The 17,979-nt window shown below is 40.7% G+C and overlaps 1 protein-coding gene across 3 annotated transcripts in view; it reads left to right on the top strand.

Annotated features, from left to right (window-relative positions):
- The window catches only part of FILIP1 (filamin A interacting protein 1), a 109,125-nt gene that overhangs the window by 30,516 nt on the left and 60,630 nt on the right, over window positions 1-17,979 (top strand). For all 3 annotated transcript variants that reach the window (XM_075087107.1, XM_075087105.1, XM_075087106.1), the window contains one exon: window positions 13,595-13,873. In XM_075087107.1, coding sequence (XP_074943208.1) covers window positions 13,601-13,873 — 273 coding nt within the window. In that variant the 5' untranslated portion in view covers window positions 13,595-13,600. The remainder of the gene's footprint in view (window positions 1-13,594; window positions 13,874-17,979) is intronic.

The raw sequence follows: 17,979 nt of genomic DNA, 5'->3' as shown, positions 1-17,979 counted from the left end.
ACTGCCAACTGATTTTTTTTTTAAATTTATGCTGTTTGTTTGGCATGCAATCAATGATGTTGTATGGGATGAATTTAAAATATATAGTAGGATACCAGATTTTGGAATTAACTTTGATTAAAAGAGCTACAGACATTAGTAAGAAGGCAAATAGTTTTTTCAGGTTTTGACTGAGTTTAATGACTTCTCTAAGGCAGTAATATACAAATCCTAAACCACTGTGCTGATGAAAGAAAAGCTGAAAGTGTGACTGAATAGAAATGAACATGAACCAATTAATTTAATTCAGTTTCCTAGTTGATAAATATTATAATAATAAACAAATGTATGTATTCCTCAGATTACATTTAGTTTAGCAGAGTCTTTCAGGTTTAAAGATATAAAATACCCTTAATAATTCAGTAAGGAAATATTATTCAACATGAGGACTTTGTCGTGACTTTTCTGAAAGCCTTGTGAAGTATCCTCAGTATATATACAGTGGAGGCTTAGCTGGTTAGTCTGAGCTTATTTTTCTGGACAGCTGTGCTTACCAGTCGGCTACTGGGTGCTCTGCAGAGCTGCCCTTTAACTTTCAGCTGGGCAGGTCTGAAAAAAACTCTTTCACCTCCGAAATTCCTGCAGTGTGCATGTGGATAAATACAGATAAGGAAAAGCTCTCATCTGTGGCAGTGAATATTAAGAGGAAAGAGGTGGTACTCAAAGCTCACGTAGACATTGTCACTAGGCATAGAAACCCGAGGGAGGTTTATTCTCACTGGGAGTAAACAGCATGTGAATTGTGAAATAAGCGAATGAGAATACTTTCTGTTACATCTTGTTTCTTAAGATAATGAAGTATAACACCTTAATATGGCAAGAGGTGAATTTGCATCCTCACAGCAGGAAAGCTGGTTAATCTTCCTTTCCCAAACCACAGGTGAGAAGCTGAAAAGCAATAACGATACCATTTTGAGCAATTCAGAGGTAGGAGGAAAGATTAGGCTTTTGACCATGACTAGCATTTACACCTAAGGAAGCAGCTGTCTGGGCAGCGCAGGGTCCGGCTCGCTCCCTGCGGGGCCGGGACGTGGCAGAGCTGCCAACAGCGACCGCAGCGGGTCCTTGCCAAGGCCGTGGGTCCACCACACATGCACAGGAGAAGCAGCGCAAAGTAATTTCTCAGTCACCTAAACTTCCTTGAAGGCAGCAGAAAAATATTTAAGCAAACAAATAAGTAATGCTGAGACATTACATAACTGCTGGGTCAGACATTTTTTTCATTAAATAAAGAGAAACAGTAATTTCTCTGTTTATATGCTGCTTTCTTACCTGATTTGCCAATCATATACCACCTGTACATGACTCTCCCCTTTTTTTTTGGATGATGACCAAACTTTTTGGCATTATTGTGACAAGTCAAATCAGTCTTTTAAATTTGTATTGAGAGACCCAGTGGTGCCTTAATATTTAGAGACACCCACCAATTCCTTTCAGCAACACTGAGACCCACATTGCTTTTCTGTCATCCACCTCCTCATAGGAAATAGGAACTTGAAAATGTTCTGATTATTTTTCAGGTTTACTTATATTATTAAAAATGAGTCTCTAGTTTCACTTGCTCTAACTAAAAGAAAGCAAACATAGATCTATTGTTTATTGCTGTTTCTTAAATTACTTGTTTTCGGCAGTGATGGCCAAATTCCCCCCACTTTCCCTCCCAAGAAAGAGAGTTCAGCACAAGGAGTTGTGGCTGGAGAGTCAAATGAGCTAATTTCCCAGTTAGGTAGCTCAGTAAGGGTGAGCTTTGTGCTCTTTTCAGTACTTTTTAGAAATACTGGGTTGTCTGCTCCTCTCAGCCAGAAGTGTCCCTGTGGCAGTGGTCTGTGTACTGATGCCTTGCAGGAATGTCCTAACATTTGCCACCAAGTGTGGCACTGTGTCAGATGTCGATAATGAGGTGCCAAATACCTGCTATTGCCTCCCTACCCAACAGCAAAATCGACTTTTGTGAGGATGCATTTATGGACCCAGCACCTGTTTATCAGTCAGCTTAGTGATGTGCCCAAATTAGGGGCACAGCCTCTTTAGAGAGGTCAGTGGTGGCTCAGAGGGGCAAAACTGAGACCTCCCAGCACATCCCAGGGGCAGGATGCAGTGGTGTCCCCCAGCCATGACCTCTCAGAGTGAGGCTGGAGAAACACTACCCTCTGCCCAGCACCTTTTTCCATGGAAAGAAAATCAGGGGATGCTTTCCCTGATACACAGGAGCCATGGTGGTCTTCAGCAGTGGTCACTGGAGCTGCATGGCTGATGACAAGGACAAACCTGAAGTCTTAACATAGCCTCAGAGAGCTCAGGCTCCATTTCAAAGACACTGCAGATTATGGATGAAACCTAAACTCCTAGCTCAGTCACACAAGTGAGATACTTAAAGCTGAACAGTGTGAATTTGTTCCAGTGCAGATGATTTTATCTTCATGTAGGCTTGTAAAACACCCACTCAATTTGTAGGAGCTCTTTTTGATATCTTTCCATGGCTCTGAACTGAAGTTACTTTCTAAGAAAAGCAGCTAAGAATTTTTTACTCTATCCTAGTGGAAATAAAGAAAACTCAACCTTTTTTAAAAAATAAGGTATGGTGTTCAGGTAGTTGCCACAAGGCAAATACAATTCACTTAGATTTTATCCCTGTTGAAACTGGATTTTAAGAAGTCACAGACATTAAAGCAACTTGAATCTGGCAGCAGATATTCTTAGTTATGTTAATGCAAGACCAAACCCATGCAGAGATATTTATTTGCTTCTTCCTTCTCTCTTCCTTCCCTACTTAAAGTAGATATACTGTGTTTTCAGCTTAGCCTGACTTTTTGCTCTGAACTAAAAAGCCAGGTGAAGACTTGAGCAGATTAACATTGACAGGCTGTTGAGGAAAAGATCAAAACCAGCTCAACCTGTAGATGCAGGATAACTCTTTAACTTCATTCTTTTCAAGTGAAGAAATTGTCTAGGGATTTTGAAACCAAGACTTTAGAAGAGGCATGTAAATATGGTTTCTATAAATGAAAGCTATTAAAGTGGATGAGGCCATTTTCAATGCCCAGGTGAGGTATCTGCAGGTTTTTGTGCTGTTCCCTGTGAGAGTGAGGCATTGGTATTATTTAAATTCGTTAGGCTGACATTTACTTCTTTACTCTTTGCCACAAGTTCTGAAGTCAGTGGAAAGCCTGAAGGATTACTGGGAAATAATGACAGTCACTGGGCTGGCACTGCCAGCAATGAAGTAAGACTCTCCTTTCCTTTTACCTCTTTACAAATAGTAATGTCAAGTGAAGGCCAGGGCTTTGAATAATGCAAGGACCACTCTGGAGCCTCACAGTCCTACTCCTCTTATCAGTGACATAAAGCACAAGAGCTCAAAGTTTGTGCCACTGAGTGCAGCAAAAGCCAGTAGAAGCCTGGCATGAAGTGGGGATGTTGTGCAACCCCTCTCTCTGCTTCAGCTGCACTGTCTCTTCCCGACCCCTGCTGAACTGCTGTATCTCCAGTCCCTCCTTCAGTAGCAACTTAAAAATACGCCTGTAGAATAAGAAACACACTTCTGCATGCCTTGACCTAACTTACTTGGAAAAAAAAAGGGATTCTTTTTGTGTTCCCACCACCCTCTGCTTATTTTCTCTCTGCAGACTGTGTATTTATGGTGAGTTGCACTTTCCTTTTGCATGGCTGATTAGTTTTCCATTTCCTTTGTTTGTAAAGGAGCAGGCTGTGGAAAGGAAAGGCTGTAAATTAAACAGTGCCGGGGCATGAGCACAGATACTGGAAGGTGAATGTCTGTACTCTTATTAAACCTTTGGAGTGGTCCCCAGCAGCCTTTTGGCCAGGCCACTTAACACTCTCCTGAACCGTTTGAGAGCATGTTTCAAGAGTCAGCACCAGCTAGGAGCAATTCCCAGTGGGCAGCGTGGATGCAGCCAGCATGTTATGGATGCTAAGCAGGCTTAAGAGCCTGAAGGATTTTCCAGGACAGCTGGCCTCACAGTCAGAGAGCAGCCCTGGACATGGTTAATCACCAGTATATGTAGCCAGAGAATTCCTTTTTATTTTTTTTCCAACAGGAAAAATATTATTGTAAACCCACTAAAACTGATAGGGAAACTCAAGGGCAGGTCTGGTAGCAGAGACTATTTTTAACTCCTTGTTTTGAAACCAGTTAATCTTCACAGAGAAGGAACCTTCTGGGAGGTGGAAGGCAGCTCAGTCTAATGGAAGGGGTTAAAAATCACCTCTCACCAGGCATTCATGTGCAAGCTGGTACTCTGTGTCTATCAATGACTGAAACTTCCTACAAAGGAGTCACAGAGAGAGATTTGGAACTTGCTCCCTGCGTTGGTTGACAGATGAAATTTGAGATGCTGCAGATGTGTTTTTACACTGTTGTCTCTTGAGGCAATATTTGTGGAAGATACAGGTCCTCTATATAAATTTTTTTCCCTTTGCTGTAAAATCTGTAAGGGTATCTACACTGTGATTATTTTTTGTTATTTTTTGAAAACAAAAGAAGGATAAATTAGTCAAATGTAAAATGTAGCTATAGTTGTTTACTGGTTTCAGCAAAATCAGAGCTGTGCAAATCATGGCCACCGAAAAGAATACGGGAATCACGATTCACATCTGGAAAGCAAGAGACAGCAAAATGCTTCCCTCAACCCAAAGCTTGAAGTGTGCTTTTGGGACATTTAGCTTTTTGTCTTGTCTCACACTTGCTAAAATCCAAGTTAATTGTGAAATAAAAGATGATTTTGAAGTGAGAATTTGAAATAGATTTTGCAGGAAGCTAATAACAGTTAGTTTCCTCGTTTCCTAATTGCATTCCCTATTTGCCCCAGGGTTCATTCCTTAGGTTAAAGTTGGATTGCAAGGACCACCGAATGACTTTACTTTCCATGTCGTATTCTCTCAGTGATGTATTAGTTTTAGGTATTTTGGTTGGTCATTTTAAGGATAGGGACAAGGAACTCAGAGGCAAGAGCTGTGATGGTTATCAGCCTGCTCCTGTTTATTGCTGCTTTCAAAAGTTTCCTGCCATCTCGGAAGCAGAAAATGCATTGTTATAGGAGCAGTCGTCTTTAGAAACTACTTAGGAGAGATATAGCATGGTTCATAAGTCCACAGTATATTTGATCTTGCAGGTTATCAGCTTGGTTCTGTGCTGTCAACAAAAAGAAATGACTAATGCTTACCTAACACCAAAGATTACCCATCTGCAGGAGTGAAAAATCTCTGGTAGGCCAGCTAATCTGCATCACCTCTCCTACCATTTTCCAGGCATGTTCTGGCTGGAACAGATAATAAAACAAATGTTTAGTGGGTTTGGACTGAAACTAATGGTGACATTGCTAGCTTTATCTTCACAGTTTGATTTTCAGTTGAAATGGCATAACTCAAAAGGTCAGAAAGCTCTAAAACAGTATGTGAAGAACCATGATAGGGCACAGTGCTCATCCAGCCCTCAAGGGGTGGCAGTGTGTCGAGACAGGCTCCATCAGCGGGGTCAAGGTACGCAGCCCCAGGAAGCAGGGGTGTTTCTTTCTTCCAAGGATTCCATTCATTCCCTTCAAATCAGGAGTAGTCCTGGGCACAGGACACTCCAGTGGGCTGGAAACAGGCTTGGAAGTGGGATGAGTAGGAACCAACTTGCTCCCATGCCTCCCAGCTCAGCTGACGTGCTAGAAAGGCTGCACTGCAGGCAGTTAGCACTGTTGCCACCTACCTTGCTCCTGGCCAGTCCCTTTCAGCCACATAGCCACTCCGGAGAATAAATATCTAAACCCTCGTCAGACCTAGCGGCATGTTTGTCTAGTGGTGTCAGCTACTTGAGCTGTCTCTTCTCTGACTCCTGTTTGTACTTTCTGGCAGCTGGGAAGCACAGTAATCAAAACACGGGTAGAGTGGTGTATAAAAGTTTATTTTTTTGACTGAATGATGATCTAATAGCTTATCATTCCTCATGCCTCATGCATCCAAGATGTTTTTCCAGATGAAGCCTGGGAAACATGAATCTTTGTAAAACAAGTCTATGTTACTCTTTAGTTGGTCACTGTGCATTACTCAAGTAAAAGTATTCCAGCTGAAACCACAAGTTTTCCTGAAAATGACAAAATTAATGGAATTATACCAGCATAAACTCTGCTCTTTGTAAATCTGTGCCATAATTTAGCCAGAGAAGAGTTTATCTTGGAGTTAAGAAAATGGTGTTAAAGTGGTGTAAATCTGCCTTAGTGATGACTGGGTTTCCTCGTTTCGTTTTGTGAAACCTTTTTCTGCTTTCACACAGATTATACCTATTCAGGATGGCAACTGGGTATGGAATTTTCAGAAATCTTTTTCTTTTCTTCTTCAGAATACATTTATGCTTATTCCTCCCATTTCTTTTTTCAAGCAAAGGAACTATTGTTGAGATAATCCTTGGTGATTATAATCCATGTGCTACTATGTTCCATGGTTATAAGAATCAGTTCTAGAAGCTATAAAATAGATCTTTGATAAAGCAAAAAGGCTTTGCTGATTCTCATGGTGTACCTCAACAAGTGTGTCTGCTATAACTTGCTACTTTTCTACACTATTTACAAGCAGCATAAAAAGAAAAGTCTTGTTCACCAAAATAGATTAGGGAATAATGAGATAGCGACGGCTTGATAGAAGAAAATAATCTGTGTCCTGCACCTAAAACAGTAACTGAATTTTTGTCAGATACCCTTAACAGGGACAAATTTTCCTTCTTTCTCATAATTAAAAAGACTCAAGTTTCTTCCACCAAAGAGACTCCATGTATAGTATGACAAAATGAGGGAGGCACTGTGACATCCATCTGGCACAGGACAATATCCGCTTCCTGCACAGGCTCCTCTGTGCAATGCCATGGCCTCCCCCCCTCACTCCAGCACAGGCAGTGGGTGCAGACCAGGGACCAGCCCAATCTGCTGCATCTGGCAAAGGGTTTACAGGGCAGGAGGGAGCCCACATAGCAGTACTCCCAATGCAGGTGGTGCAAACCCCGCTATAAAGGCAGCATCAACAGGATGACATGAACATTTCTTCTTGCGTGCATGAGGGCTTGGGCGTTGCTCCTCCTAACACCTGTATGACAAATGCTTTTCCAGTGCAGCAAGCAGACCAGGTGAAAGGATGAAGGCAGTAGTAGTGTTACGTAGCTGGACTAGCCACGAGTCCTCTCCTAGTCTGTATAAGAATTACAGCCCTGTGACTTGGTTATTCAAGCTGCTTACTGAATAGAGAATTGTCCTGGTTCATAAAGTATCTGTACCTCCATGCCAATACTCCAACAACAAGGGCAAGCAGCTAACACATGCTCTCACAAAAGCACACGGGTAATGTATAATACTGTCAGAAGGAACAAAGACCTTTTCTTGTTTGTTCTTGCAGAAACGTCATGATGCATCTGAGGGCAAGAGACTGGGGGAGGGTTAGAGAGCACAATGGGTTGGTGCTCTAAGCGTGAATGTTTAGAAATTCAGGAAACTCCAGAATTGCTAAGGGTAGATATTTGTTCCTTTCTTCATTGTATTAGTCATTTGGTTTAGCACTCTCCTCTGACCAGCATGACTGAAACAAACACTGGAGTCATTTGCAAAAGCAAACCCAAGAATGAGGTCTGCAGTCCCTTGGCACGGTGTTGTTCCGCAATCGCACAGTCCGGAGTCTGACACATCTGCTTCATGCAGCATCCAAGTCCAGCTGGGCAGCAGTGCTCAGCACGCACCCCTGCACAATGCAGCTGTCAGTTCCTACCTGGTCCTATGATAACCTCTTGGTAGCGTGATTTCTTCAAGTCAGAAAAACAATATAAAGAACATTTGCAGAGTCCAGAAACACAGCCTGGAATAACTAATAATAAGGAATAACTAATAATAAAACTGATAATTTTCACCAGTCTCTGAGGTGGCGTGAACAGTTGCATCTCTACATGTTTGTCCTGTGAAAGCCACGCCACTGAGGCCATGTAGCCTTAGTTCTGACTACCCAGATCCCTTGGGGCTAAAGCCATCCATCCCCATCTGGGTTGGTCCTTACTGAGGACTTCTATGTCAACAAGGTCAGCCTGGTGTCTCTGTCTTCCTCCCTTCCTGATATCTGAGAAGGAGTCTTCTTTTTCTGTATTTTTGTTTGGTGTTTTTTTCTTGGTATCTGCTACTTGCAGGTACAGACTGATACTGTTTAAAAAATTTTCCAGCTCTCCTCCTCATTTATGGGGTGTTTCAGGTCTGGTGGAGGTTTTGTATGATCTAGTCTCCATTTTGAGTATATTTTAATTATTTTTCACTGCTGGTGCTACACATTGATCTGTAATCACTGGGCAGAGATTTGGCTTGCTCAGTGCCTGGGTTCTCAGCAATCTCCCCTGTGTACAGGCGCTTCTGCACAGAGCTTTGCCTGACTCCAAATGCTGGTGCAGCGGGGCCTCTGGAAGATACAGTTCCTGTTCATACAGTTCCCAAAGCCACAGCTGAGAAACAATTCTAGTTTGGGCTCACTAATAACCCAATTGCATTGGCCCTACAATACATTCTTAGCCTGTCAGAAACCCAGCACTTTGATGTGATAACTTGATCAGTTAGATCTGCAACTGAACTCCAGACTACAAATTTATAGCCAAAGGCAACAACCACAGCATGGCTGTAAATCAATTTTTATTATAAAGTTGTTGTTGATTGTTTATTATTATTATTATTGTAATTTTAAAGGAACGCGCTACAGAGCCAAAATCAGCATGTCCAATTAGCAGGAGGGACTACACGTTAAGTTCAAAGAACCCTTTTGCATTAACTTATTCTAATAGCTCTAGTAACGGAGCCTAATCTAACCTGTCATTTCAAGAGCTATAGGGAGAACAAATAGCTATGGACGGGGGAAAGGTTTGGAACAGCATGCAGCCTGTCCTCTCCTGACATCCTACTCAGCAAATTCCTTGCAGATTTCCTCCTGATGTCAGTAAAACTAACATAAAGGTTATTTCATAAAATCTTGCGTGGACTGCTAACTTGTGAAAACCGAAGGACCCATGCCCATAACAACAATACAGAATCAACTGAATAACCATAGCATTTGTCCTTTGTGCTTAAAGCTTAACAGACGAGTGAAACAGAGGAGAGGCTGAAGAGTTCCCATGCCAAGTACCAATGCCGTGAGCACATGTTGAAAAGAGTAGCCAATAAATGTCGAAATCAAGGTGACTGGTCATATAAAGGCTTCTTGTCTGACTGGAGGAAAGGTTTCCGGTTTAATATGCAATATGACGAAGGGTGGAAAAAAACCAGTAGAGTTAAATATTAAATGCTAAAGTCATTATAAATCATACCAGCTATTTCTTCAGGAAACACAATCCCTTCAGCAGATCGGGAATGCTGTGAGATATAGAGACATAATCAGAGCGGACAGCGGGAGGACATTTGTTACCAGTGCTAGACTGGCAGTGTCCCCAGAATCAATTTTGAAACCCTGGTGAAGGAACAGGCCAAGCTTTGGGATTTTGATATTTGCATCCCAAAATAATGTTGTGCAACTGGTCAGAAAGTTTTCTTCTTTATCATGATGCCATCAGAAGTACAGATGGATGTCCAAAATGATAATACTAAGCACTCCTTTCCAGCACACAGTATTTCAGCCAAGACCACTGGTATGCTCTGGCTACTTCACGCTGCTCTAATTAAAACTCAGTCATCCTTACAGCTGCTCTGTATTCCTAGAGCACTGCACAACAGCTGGATCATGCCATTGATTTTGGCCCTTGAAGTCCTTGGAAATTACTGTATGAATACCAAAACTTAGACCCTTTCTGTCACCATTTAAGCCTGAGTTCACCTGCATCTCTGGCTTCAGCACACAACACCTTTGCATTTGGGTAACATGTTGGAAAAGTATCAACATCGTAACTGAAGACAGAGTAGGTGTTAGCGTTACATTGATTTTGGCAGGCTTTTACACAAAGAAATGGTGTTAGGGGCAATGTCCCTGAGAGTGACAGACTGTCTGCCACACTTACACTGATGTAAGACGTGCTGCAAAATAAATCTACGAAGGCTAAAGAAATCTTAAAAAAGGCCAAGTTTGACTTCCTTTAGTGACAATCATATTCTAATTAGCTAGTTGATACAAAAACTCTAGATCAGTTGGTTAAGCTGCTCTGCTGCTGTGTTAACGAATTTTAGAAAAAATAAATTGCGTCTGTCCTTTGTGGACCTATATTGATTTATCCAAAGTAAAAGCACACTTCAAATATGCATTCCTTATTTCTCAACTGCTCAGTCTTTACATGGCTTCATGAATTGTTATCTCAGCTCCCACAGGGATGGATGGATCAAAGTGGCTGTTTTGAGTTATGATGTGAGAGGGTGACACACCACCTTTCGTGAAGTCTGGTTGATTATGCAATGCTTGAGGTGGATGATGTGTCTCAACTAGTCATGAGCTAAATTTAAAATTAATTGTGCACCTTCAGGTCTAACAGTTGAGTCATCTTATTACGGAGAAATCACTAATGCAGCATGTTACTAAGCAGAATACACTGTAATGTAATAATCTATTTTCCACTGGAAAACATATGTAAGACAGACTTGCAATATTTATTCTTTAAACATGTCGGATGTTCTAGAGCCATGAAGCCATTCACTGTAAGCCATGAAAAATAGGTTTGGTTTAGACTTGAAAGTGGCTGGAGGCTGTGACCCACAGGGACTCAGAAGGAAACACTCAGAAAATAGAGACGGATTGAATCCCAAGTGCTCTCTCCTGAGAGGAAGCACGGTTGGAAAGTTTAAAACCCATTAAAGCTAAACAAATTGAAAAGCCCTATCTGAGAGGAAACATAGTACAATGTTTATTTTTCCATTACAAACCTGAGACCTAAAAGATTTCCTGAGGTTCTCAGGTATTGTTCATGCTTATAATGGAGATCTGTTTTTAGAAAGCGTAATTCATGTGTTTAATCCAAACTGTTTGATGAAAAACACACTGCATAAGCATTCAGGAAGTTAAAGGCCATTGTATACCTGTATCACATATTGTTTGGATAGGAGCAGACCTACAATGCAAGGAATCTCATCATGAAACTCTTTCACTCGAAAACATTGGGTCTAATTCTCTCCCCGTTTAGGCTGCTGGATGAATTCCACTGGATTAATGAAGTTAAGACGTGAGTAACCAATGATAATGAAAAGACAATCTTCCTGCTGAGTGTGAAACTACCAAAACACAAAGCTAATGTGAGCAAGAGATTTATAACACTGGCCTGAGTCAAGTAAGTAGCAAGACATAGCAGGCCCAGTGTAATATTAGCCAGGCTGATTAGCCAATGAATTTTAGGTTTTGCCCTATCACTAGTGAACTGCTGCTCTGAGATCCTTATCAGAGCAGTCTGTGATGTTAACGATGTTGAAAAGCATCTGTTTTACTAATGAACAAGCTGCAAACTAAATCCAGAGATTAATTTAAGTGAGAGGGAAGATTTGGAAGCAGTGGAATATTATTCATTAGATCTATTGATATAAAAACTGGGCAAGTTTCAGACATACAGACCCTTCTTCAGCTTTCTTCAGTCTGTTAGTTCAAATAGTAGTTGTTCTAAAGCAAGATATTCCTCTGTGCAAATCTTGGGTAAACTGGACTTAAGTAAAAAATTAAGGTACCAGAATATATGACCACATACTAAAGTCAGTTGGAGTAAGGCAACATAGACTCATGATGGTTTCCCTTGTCTGATATATAAGCAATTTCAAGTAGGGTGAAAAGTATCCATTTTTTTAGGAGACCAACTTACTTTTTACATCTGAGTTTGCCCTGAACCATGCCTAAATTCACTATCGCCTTTGTATCACATATGACAAATATGTAGATTACAAATAACGATCAAGGTCGTCTACAGTTACACACAGAAAATAATTAAAAATACCTACTTCAACATAGCATAGGAAGGTGACAGGATAGCAAGGCGACAGGAGAGCAATATGGGTCCATATATAAACATGTCTGAGTATCTCATGCACACTTTTTAATAACAATAAGTAATGAAATACACACTGATGAACCCATCTTGTCCTCTGTGCCATTGTTAGTCAGTGACACAGGACCAGACTGTACAGGTTAAATGGGTTTTTATGGTTTAGGAACCTCCCTGGCCAATCTGCAGAGTCGGGGGGGAAGAATGGAGAGAGGTGTTCATAGGAGAAGACAGAAGACAGGCAGATTAAGCTAATTTTAGTTGAATGTGTTGTGTGGATGACAACTTGAAAAGGGCTGATGGGTAAGAAACAGAAGAACTGTGAAAAGATTTGAAGATAAGGGCAAGTGGTTTAATTTGATATTGCTGAATGGCATTCAGCGAAGGCAATCAGAGGAGACTGATGTTTGATGAGAATGATACACAGGAAGGATGATTTTCACAGCTATGTTTTGTACGACACCAAAGCTATGTTACTTGTAAACTAAACAGTCCCGGGGCCCCTATTATGTCCCTGGGGTCAAATAGCACAATCCAGCCATGCTCATACTACTGAACTTCTTTCTTTTCCAGAACAGTGCAGCTGCATCTGGACCTGGGCCTGGGTTAATTCCTGAATTGTGCCCAGGAACTGTTTGAGAGAGTGGTTGTTTGCCTGGACCAGAAGTGTGCCAAGGAGTGTGCTAAGATTTAGCAATACAGTAGGTCAAGTGCCAGAGCTCAGAAACATTTGCTGTCACTGTTTAATTTCCAAGGATAGACATAGTCTAAATGTGCAGTGTAGGTGCTTAAGAGGGCAGAGATGTGAGCGTTCAATAACTATGACCTGACATTTTGGAGAAGCCCTGATTCTTCTGGAAGGACTTGCATTGATCTTGCCCTTTTACCTCTTAGTGGTTTCCTTAGTGGTTTCTGTGCTCTTTTTTCAAACTTCTTTTCAACTTTCATTTATAGCACTTACTGTGTAATAATCTCATGCAGTATTTAGCTTAAGATGGAGATTACCGCTTGATTTAGTCTGCATTCCCCATTTTTCTTGGTTACCTGGAATGAAACCGTTGCTTCACTCAGGGAAACTATAGAGTGACCTTTATTTGCATGCATTGTCACTCCACCTTCATAGAGAATTTATACTCAAGGAATATGCTTTTCTAAAATGTAATTGCATTCCTGACTCTCAAGTAAACCTCATATTCAAATAAGATCTGCTTAACAGCCTGCTTTGTTTTGTAGTGATGAATTGTGAATGATCAAAGTGTTGACCGAAGGAAAGGGAACATTGGAAAATGTTCTTTATCATTTTCCTGCAACACTTTTAAGTTCTGTACATTTAAACTCAAATTAGCATGCTCTTGGCACGCTGAAAAAGATGGTTACCCTTACTTTACGACTCTGTTAAATTTTTAATTTATGCCCTGGATTCACTGTCTGCCACACACAGAGTTGTTGAGATGGTTGAGCTTTCTACTGCTGTCTCTTGAGCATGACAGTACGTTTCAGTTTTTAGAAGATTATTGTTCTTCCAAAAGGCAGTATTTCCACTGTGGCTTTTTGTAAGTAATTTTGTTTATAAATATATCTTTGTTTGTTTCTTTCTAGGTAGGGATGAGATCCCGAAACCAAGGTGGAGAAAGCTCGTCTAACGGGCACTTCTCCAGTTCCAAACCTGTCATCAACCATGCAGAGAATGAAAAACTTCAGGAGGATGCCAAGAAAAAGAACAAACCTCATCGCAAGGAAGATGAGGTCATGGTTTCAGCAACTGTCAAACGGCACTCAAAATCACCTGGACCTACTGAACGAAAGAACAAGAAGTCCATAGAGCTTTCAAAAGAGGACTTGATAAAACTCCTCAGTATAATGGAAGGAGAACTGCAGGTAAATCAAACATCTTTTTTACTATATTTTCCTTGTATCTATTTATTTTTAGGTTGTTCAAGATGCACAGGGCTCAACTGACAGTGACATGCAAATTTAAGGCAAAGGACCATAAGAAGAGAGCAGTGTTAGTTGGTGTTTAACAGGATAGTCGTAGTTTTAAGTACTGTTTTATTTACTATCTCTGTCTGCATCTACAAAATCAAAAGAAATTCTAAACACCTGTCAGAATTGACAAAGAAAGCGGGATCTGAAAGTCTTGAACATTTAAAAAGAGGCAGAAAACAACCGCAGGCGAATCAGTTTGGAAAATGGCAAGAAAATACAGGGACAGATCTGCAAGTCGCTAATACTGAAAAAAGGATTTAAGATGACCCTTCTGCATATTCAAATGTTGCTCAGGGCTCAGCCAAAGCTCTGCCTGTCCTGTCTGGCCTCCAGCACTCCGCTCATTCTCTGCCTTGCAAAGGCCCACTAGTTTTATTTCTTGGTGTACTGCTCGCTTGAAAGTCTTCTCAGTTGTCCTGATTTGCATGTTTATTCATCCCAGTAATAAGTCCTTGATGGCAGACAGCCTGCTTTTGTGCTTAACTCACACTCCCCAAATTTCCATCCAGTTTTGAGGATTCTCTTAGTCGCTAATAAATCACTAAGCTCTCAGGAGTGTCAGCCTTCAGGAAAAACACAATTTCAAAATAAAGAGCTGAAACATGGTATTTAAAAAAGTCAATATAGGAAGACTTCTGATTCTTCAAAACTTACCCCCTTTTGTGGCAGAACTGCTTGCCAAATTTATATATTCTTTTGTTTGCACTTTAATGATATTTTTTACTGAATCCATGGACAAACAGGAAAACGCTGCCCAACCTGTGTGAAAATATTTTACGTCTCAATCCCTTTATTCTAGTTAACCATGAATATTTAGCATTTCATATAAGGCTTTACTTTTTCCCCAAAACCCACATTCATAACGTTTTTACTTTAATATTGGACTTCTTGCCATCCTACCTGATTAAAAGAAGCAATTATTTTGGAATTAATCAGTTAATTTCTTTGGTATATGAGTCACCTGACTTGCACCATTACCACAATGCTGAGGTTTCGTCTTATTAAGTATCACTCTTCCCATACATAATTCACCTACAGTTCATCAGAAAGTACTTTCAAGTTTCAGGAAATATGCATTCAAAGTAAGCAATTTTGTCAGAAAGACAGAGAATGGTCATTTTGCAGTGAAAAACAGGGGAAATAACCAAGAAAATCTATTGAATGCAATTTTGCAAAGGAAAAAATCTTTTCTCATTACAGAACAGTGTCCATATTTATAGCACTTCATTTTAATTTATACAAAAACTTGTGTATATAATTTCCTAGAAGATGGAGCTAGCCTGCAGCTTCAGTGGTGAATAGAGCCAAACCTCATTAGAAATGCATCATGCTCATGTTGTTCAGAAAGATTTACCATGAAGTCACCTTTGCGGTCTGGAAAGGGAAGGTGAAGAAAGTTACTGATGTTTCCTGGGTGGCAATAAATGTGGTCTTTATTCTCATCTCTGAGTAATTATTCTGTTCAATACACGGAAATGTGGCTCTTCACCATAGCCTTTTACTTCGTAGAGGAGTTACACAACCTTTAAAGGACTGCCCATATTCTCATTATCCCTATGGGTATGGTGGGGATGGATAGCTGCCATCTGCATTGTAATATGGGCTGAAAATCCTCACCAAGATGATAATCCTATTGCCCTGGACAATACTTTTAGGGATATTAATATATACAGACCCCACAGAGGTGTTTAGGCACTGCTAAAGGTTTCTGGCACCATGGGAGGACTGTGAGGGCAGACACGCTGTGTCTGTTCTTCTGCTCCCTACTGCTAGGCAGGGAAGAGAATCTTAATTCTTTTTAATCCAGAGGAGTTTTAAATTTCATTTAATTTAAAACACCACCGTTTGAGTTAGTTATTTACCTGGTACCTGTGTTGACCCGTTACTGAAGTGGGCAAGCTACGGCACTTTGGCTTGAGATGAGAGCCTGACTTTGACACTACAGATGAAGATGAGCCAAGGAAGACTCCAGCCAAAGTAAACACTCTGGTATTACCTCCTGGCTGTTACAGTGACCTAATGCACTGAGTCATTTTGTGGCTTTTCATTTTCAGATCTGTTCGGACATCTCTGGTGGCTGGCTGGCGTTTTGTTGGACTGACAAATCAGACTGTGGGTGTATTTTGAAGCCATTTCAATACTGGCAAAGCAAACATTATATAGGCATATGTAAGAAGATTTTTGTTTTGAGAATAACAGCAGCCTGTAGCTGTAGGGAGATCCAATATCTTTTGAAGAAAAAAGCGAGATAAAATACCATTACTGTCTACTCAGCAGCCACAAGTAGGACAGACCCTATGTCTGCACTACTGAACACAAAGCAGGGTAACGCTGCCTTGTAAACCTGAAACAGCGAGCTCAGCCACGGGAAGTAATCTGGTCATGACAACCATGAGGTTAGCAGGGTAAACTGGCAATGTATACATATCCTTCATGTGCTTAGTTCACTATTCACACAATCTAACAATATAGCAAACATAGACCCATGCCATGTTGTTGTCAGGATCACTTTTGATTCCTTACTTTGGGACCTGACCTCCCAGATCTTCATTTTCAAGGTGAATGTGCCAGTAAACTGTGGAGACATGCCCTAGCAGTGCTGTTTGTGTCTTCCTTTTTTTTTTTTTTTTTTTAAATTGTAATGACCTCAGGTAGCTTGCCTCAGCTGTAGCTTCTAGGTCCAAGTTGGACTCGGCTTTGCCTGTCGTCAGATTTCCTGCTGGGCCCTGTGTACTTCCTGAATACAGAGAAGGAAAGGTTTTCATAAAGGGCTGAGGGGACCGTAGCCTAGGCCTTATTTTGTAAGAAAACAAAACAGGAGAAGAAGTATACAAAAGCTGCAGCGATCAAAATATATCCCAATACACATGGCAGGAGAGCTCTTAAGTGCAATCTCTCTGAAGGAGAGTGAGAAACAAATGAACTGATGACAGGAATTGATTTTAAAGGCCTTATAGCTCAGTAGAGTGTCTTTTCCCTTTTGAGATCATACTGTTCATATAAAAAAGCAGTGATTTCATGGCCTTTAAACACATATTGAATATGCAGGGACAAAAAAATCCATGAAGGATTTCTTCCTATACCTGAAAAAAAAAATCCAATTTTTAAATACTGCAAAACTGATTTGAAAACAAAACTTCAAACACCAGTAGAATAAATAGGACCATGAAGGGACAGTATTAATTTCCCTGGTAATTACAATGATTTTAGTCAAACCAACATGTGAATATTATTAATTACAGAGCAACACAGCGCGCATCTTTACAACAACGGTATAATCCTGTCTGTGGTTCACAGATTTTTGTCTAACAGCCTATGTATTTGTCCTGGCAGGAATATATTCCCTGTACACTTTCTGAGCAGAAGCCATTAATCTCCAGCAATATCAACACTGATTTTCAACATTTCCTGATTAAGAGCCTGAAAGGAAATGAAGAGCAGTATTCATACATGTTTACCATTCACTTTTCTAGTGCGTGTTTGGAAAAAAAAACCCACAATAATAAAAGTTCATTTACGCAGACAGCATCCCACTACAAATCATTGGGTTTTTCAAGAAAAATAATTTCTTAGCCAGGTTCTGTGCCTATTGCCAGATGACAATTTAAGCGTGGGCGACAGTTTCCTATATTTCATACCAATTCAAATAGGAGTAACTTTTTCACTCGAGACCTTTATTATAGCCCATGTTTTACTGTGTTTCTGAAGTGCAGAAATGGCATTCATTCCCTGCAGCTCAGCCACCCATTCCTGTTGAGGTCCCTCGCACCATTTTGGGCAGAAGGAAGTGCTTCCTGAGGGCCTGGTGCTGTGGAGGAGCAGAGTTTTGCTCCTCAGAGCTGGGCAGTGGTGTGGAATGTAAATGAAATATGTATTAAGATATCAGCTGTACATTTCTTCTGCTGCAGGCCTGAGAAGGTGGATGGGCAATATGTGAAATGTGATGTCTTGGAGAACAGTATGTATAAAATACGAGTTAGATATAGATTAATCACAAG

This window comes from Phalacrocorax aristotelis, chromosome 3, assembly GCF_949628215.1.
Source record: "Phalacrocorax aristotelis chromosome 3, bGulAri2.1, whole genome shotgun sequence".
In the NCBI taxonomy this organism is placed as follows: Eukaryota; Metazoa; Chordata; class Aves; order Suliformes; family Phalacrocoracidae; genus Phalacrocorax; species Phalacrocorax aristotelis.
This window is presented reverse-complemented; position numbering and strand designations above follow the sequence as displayed.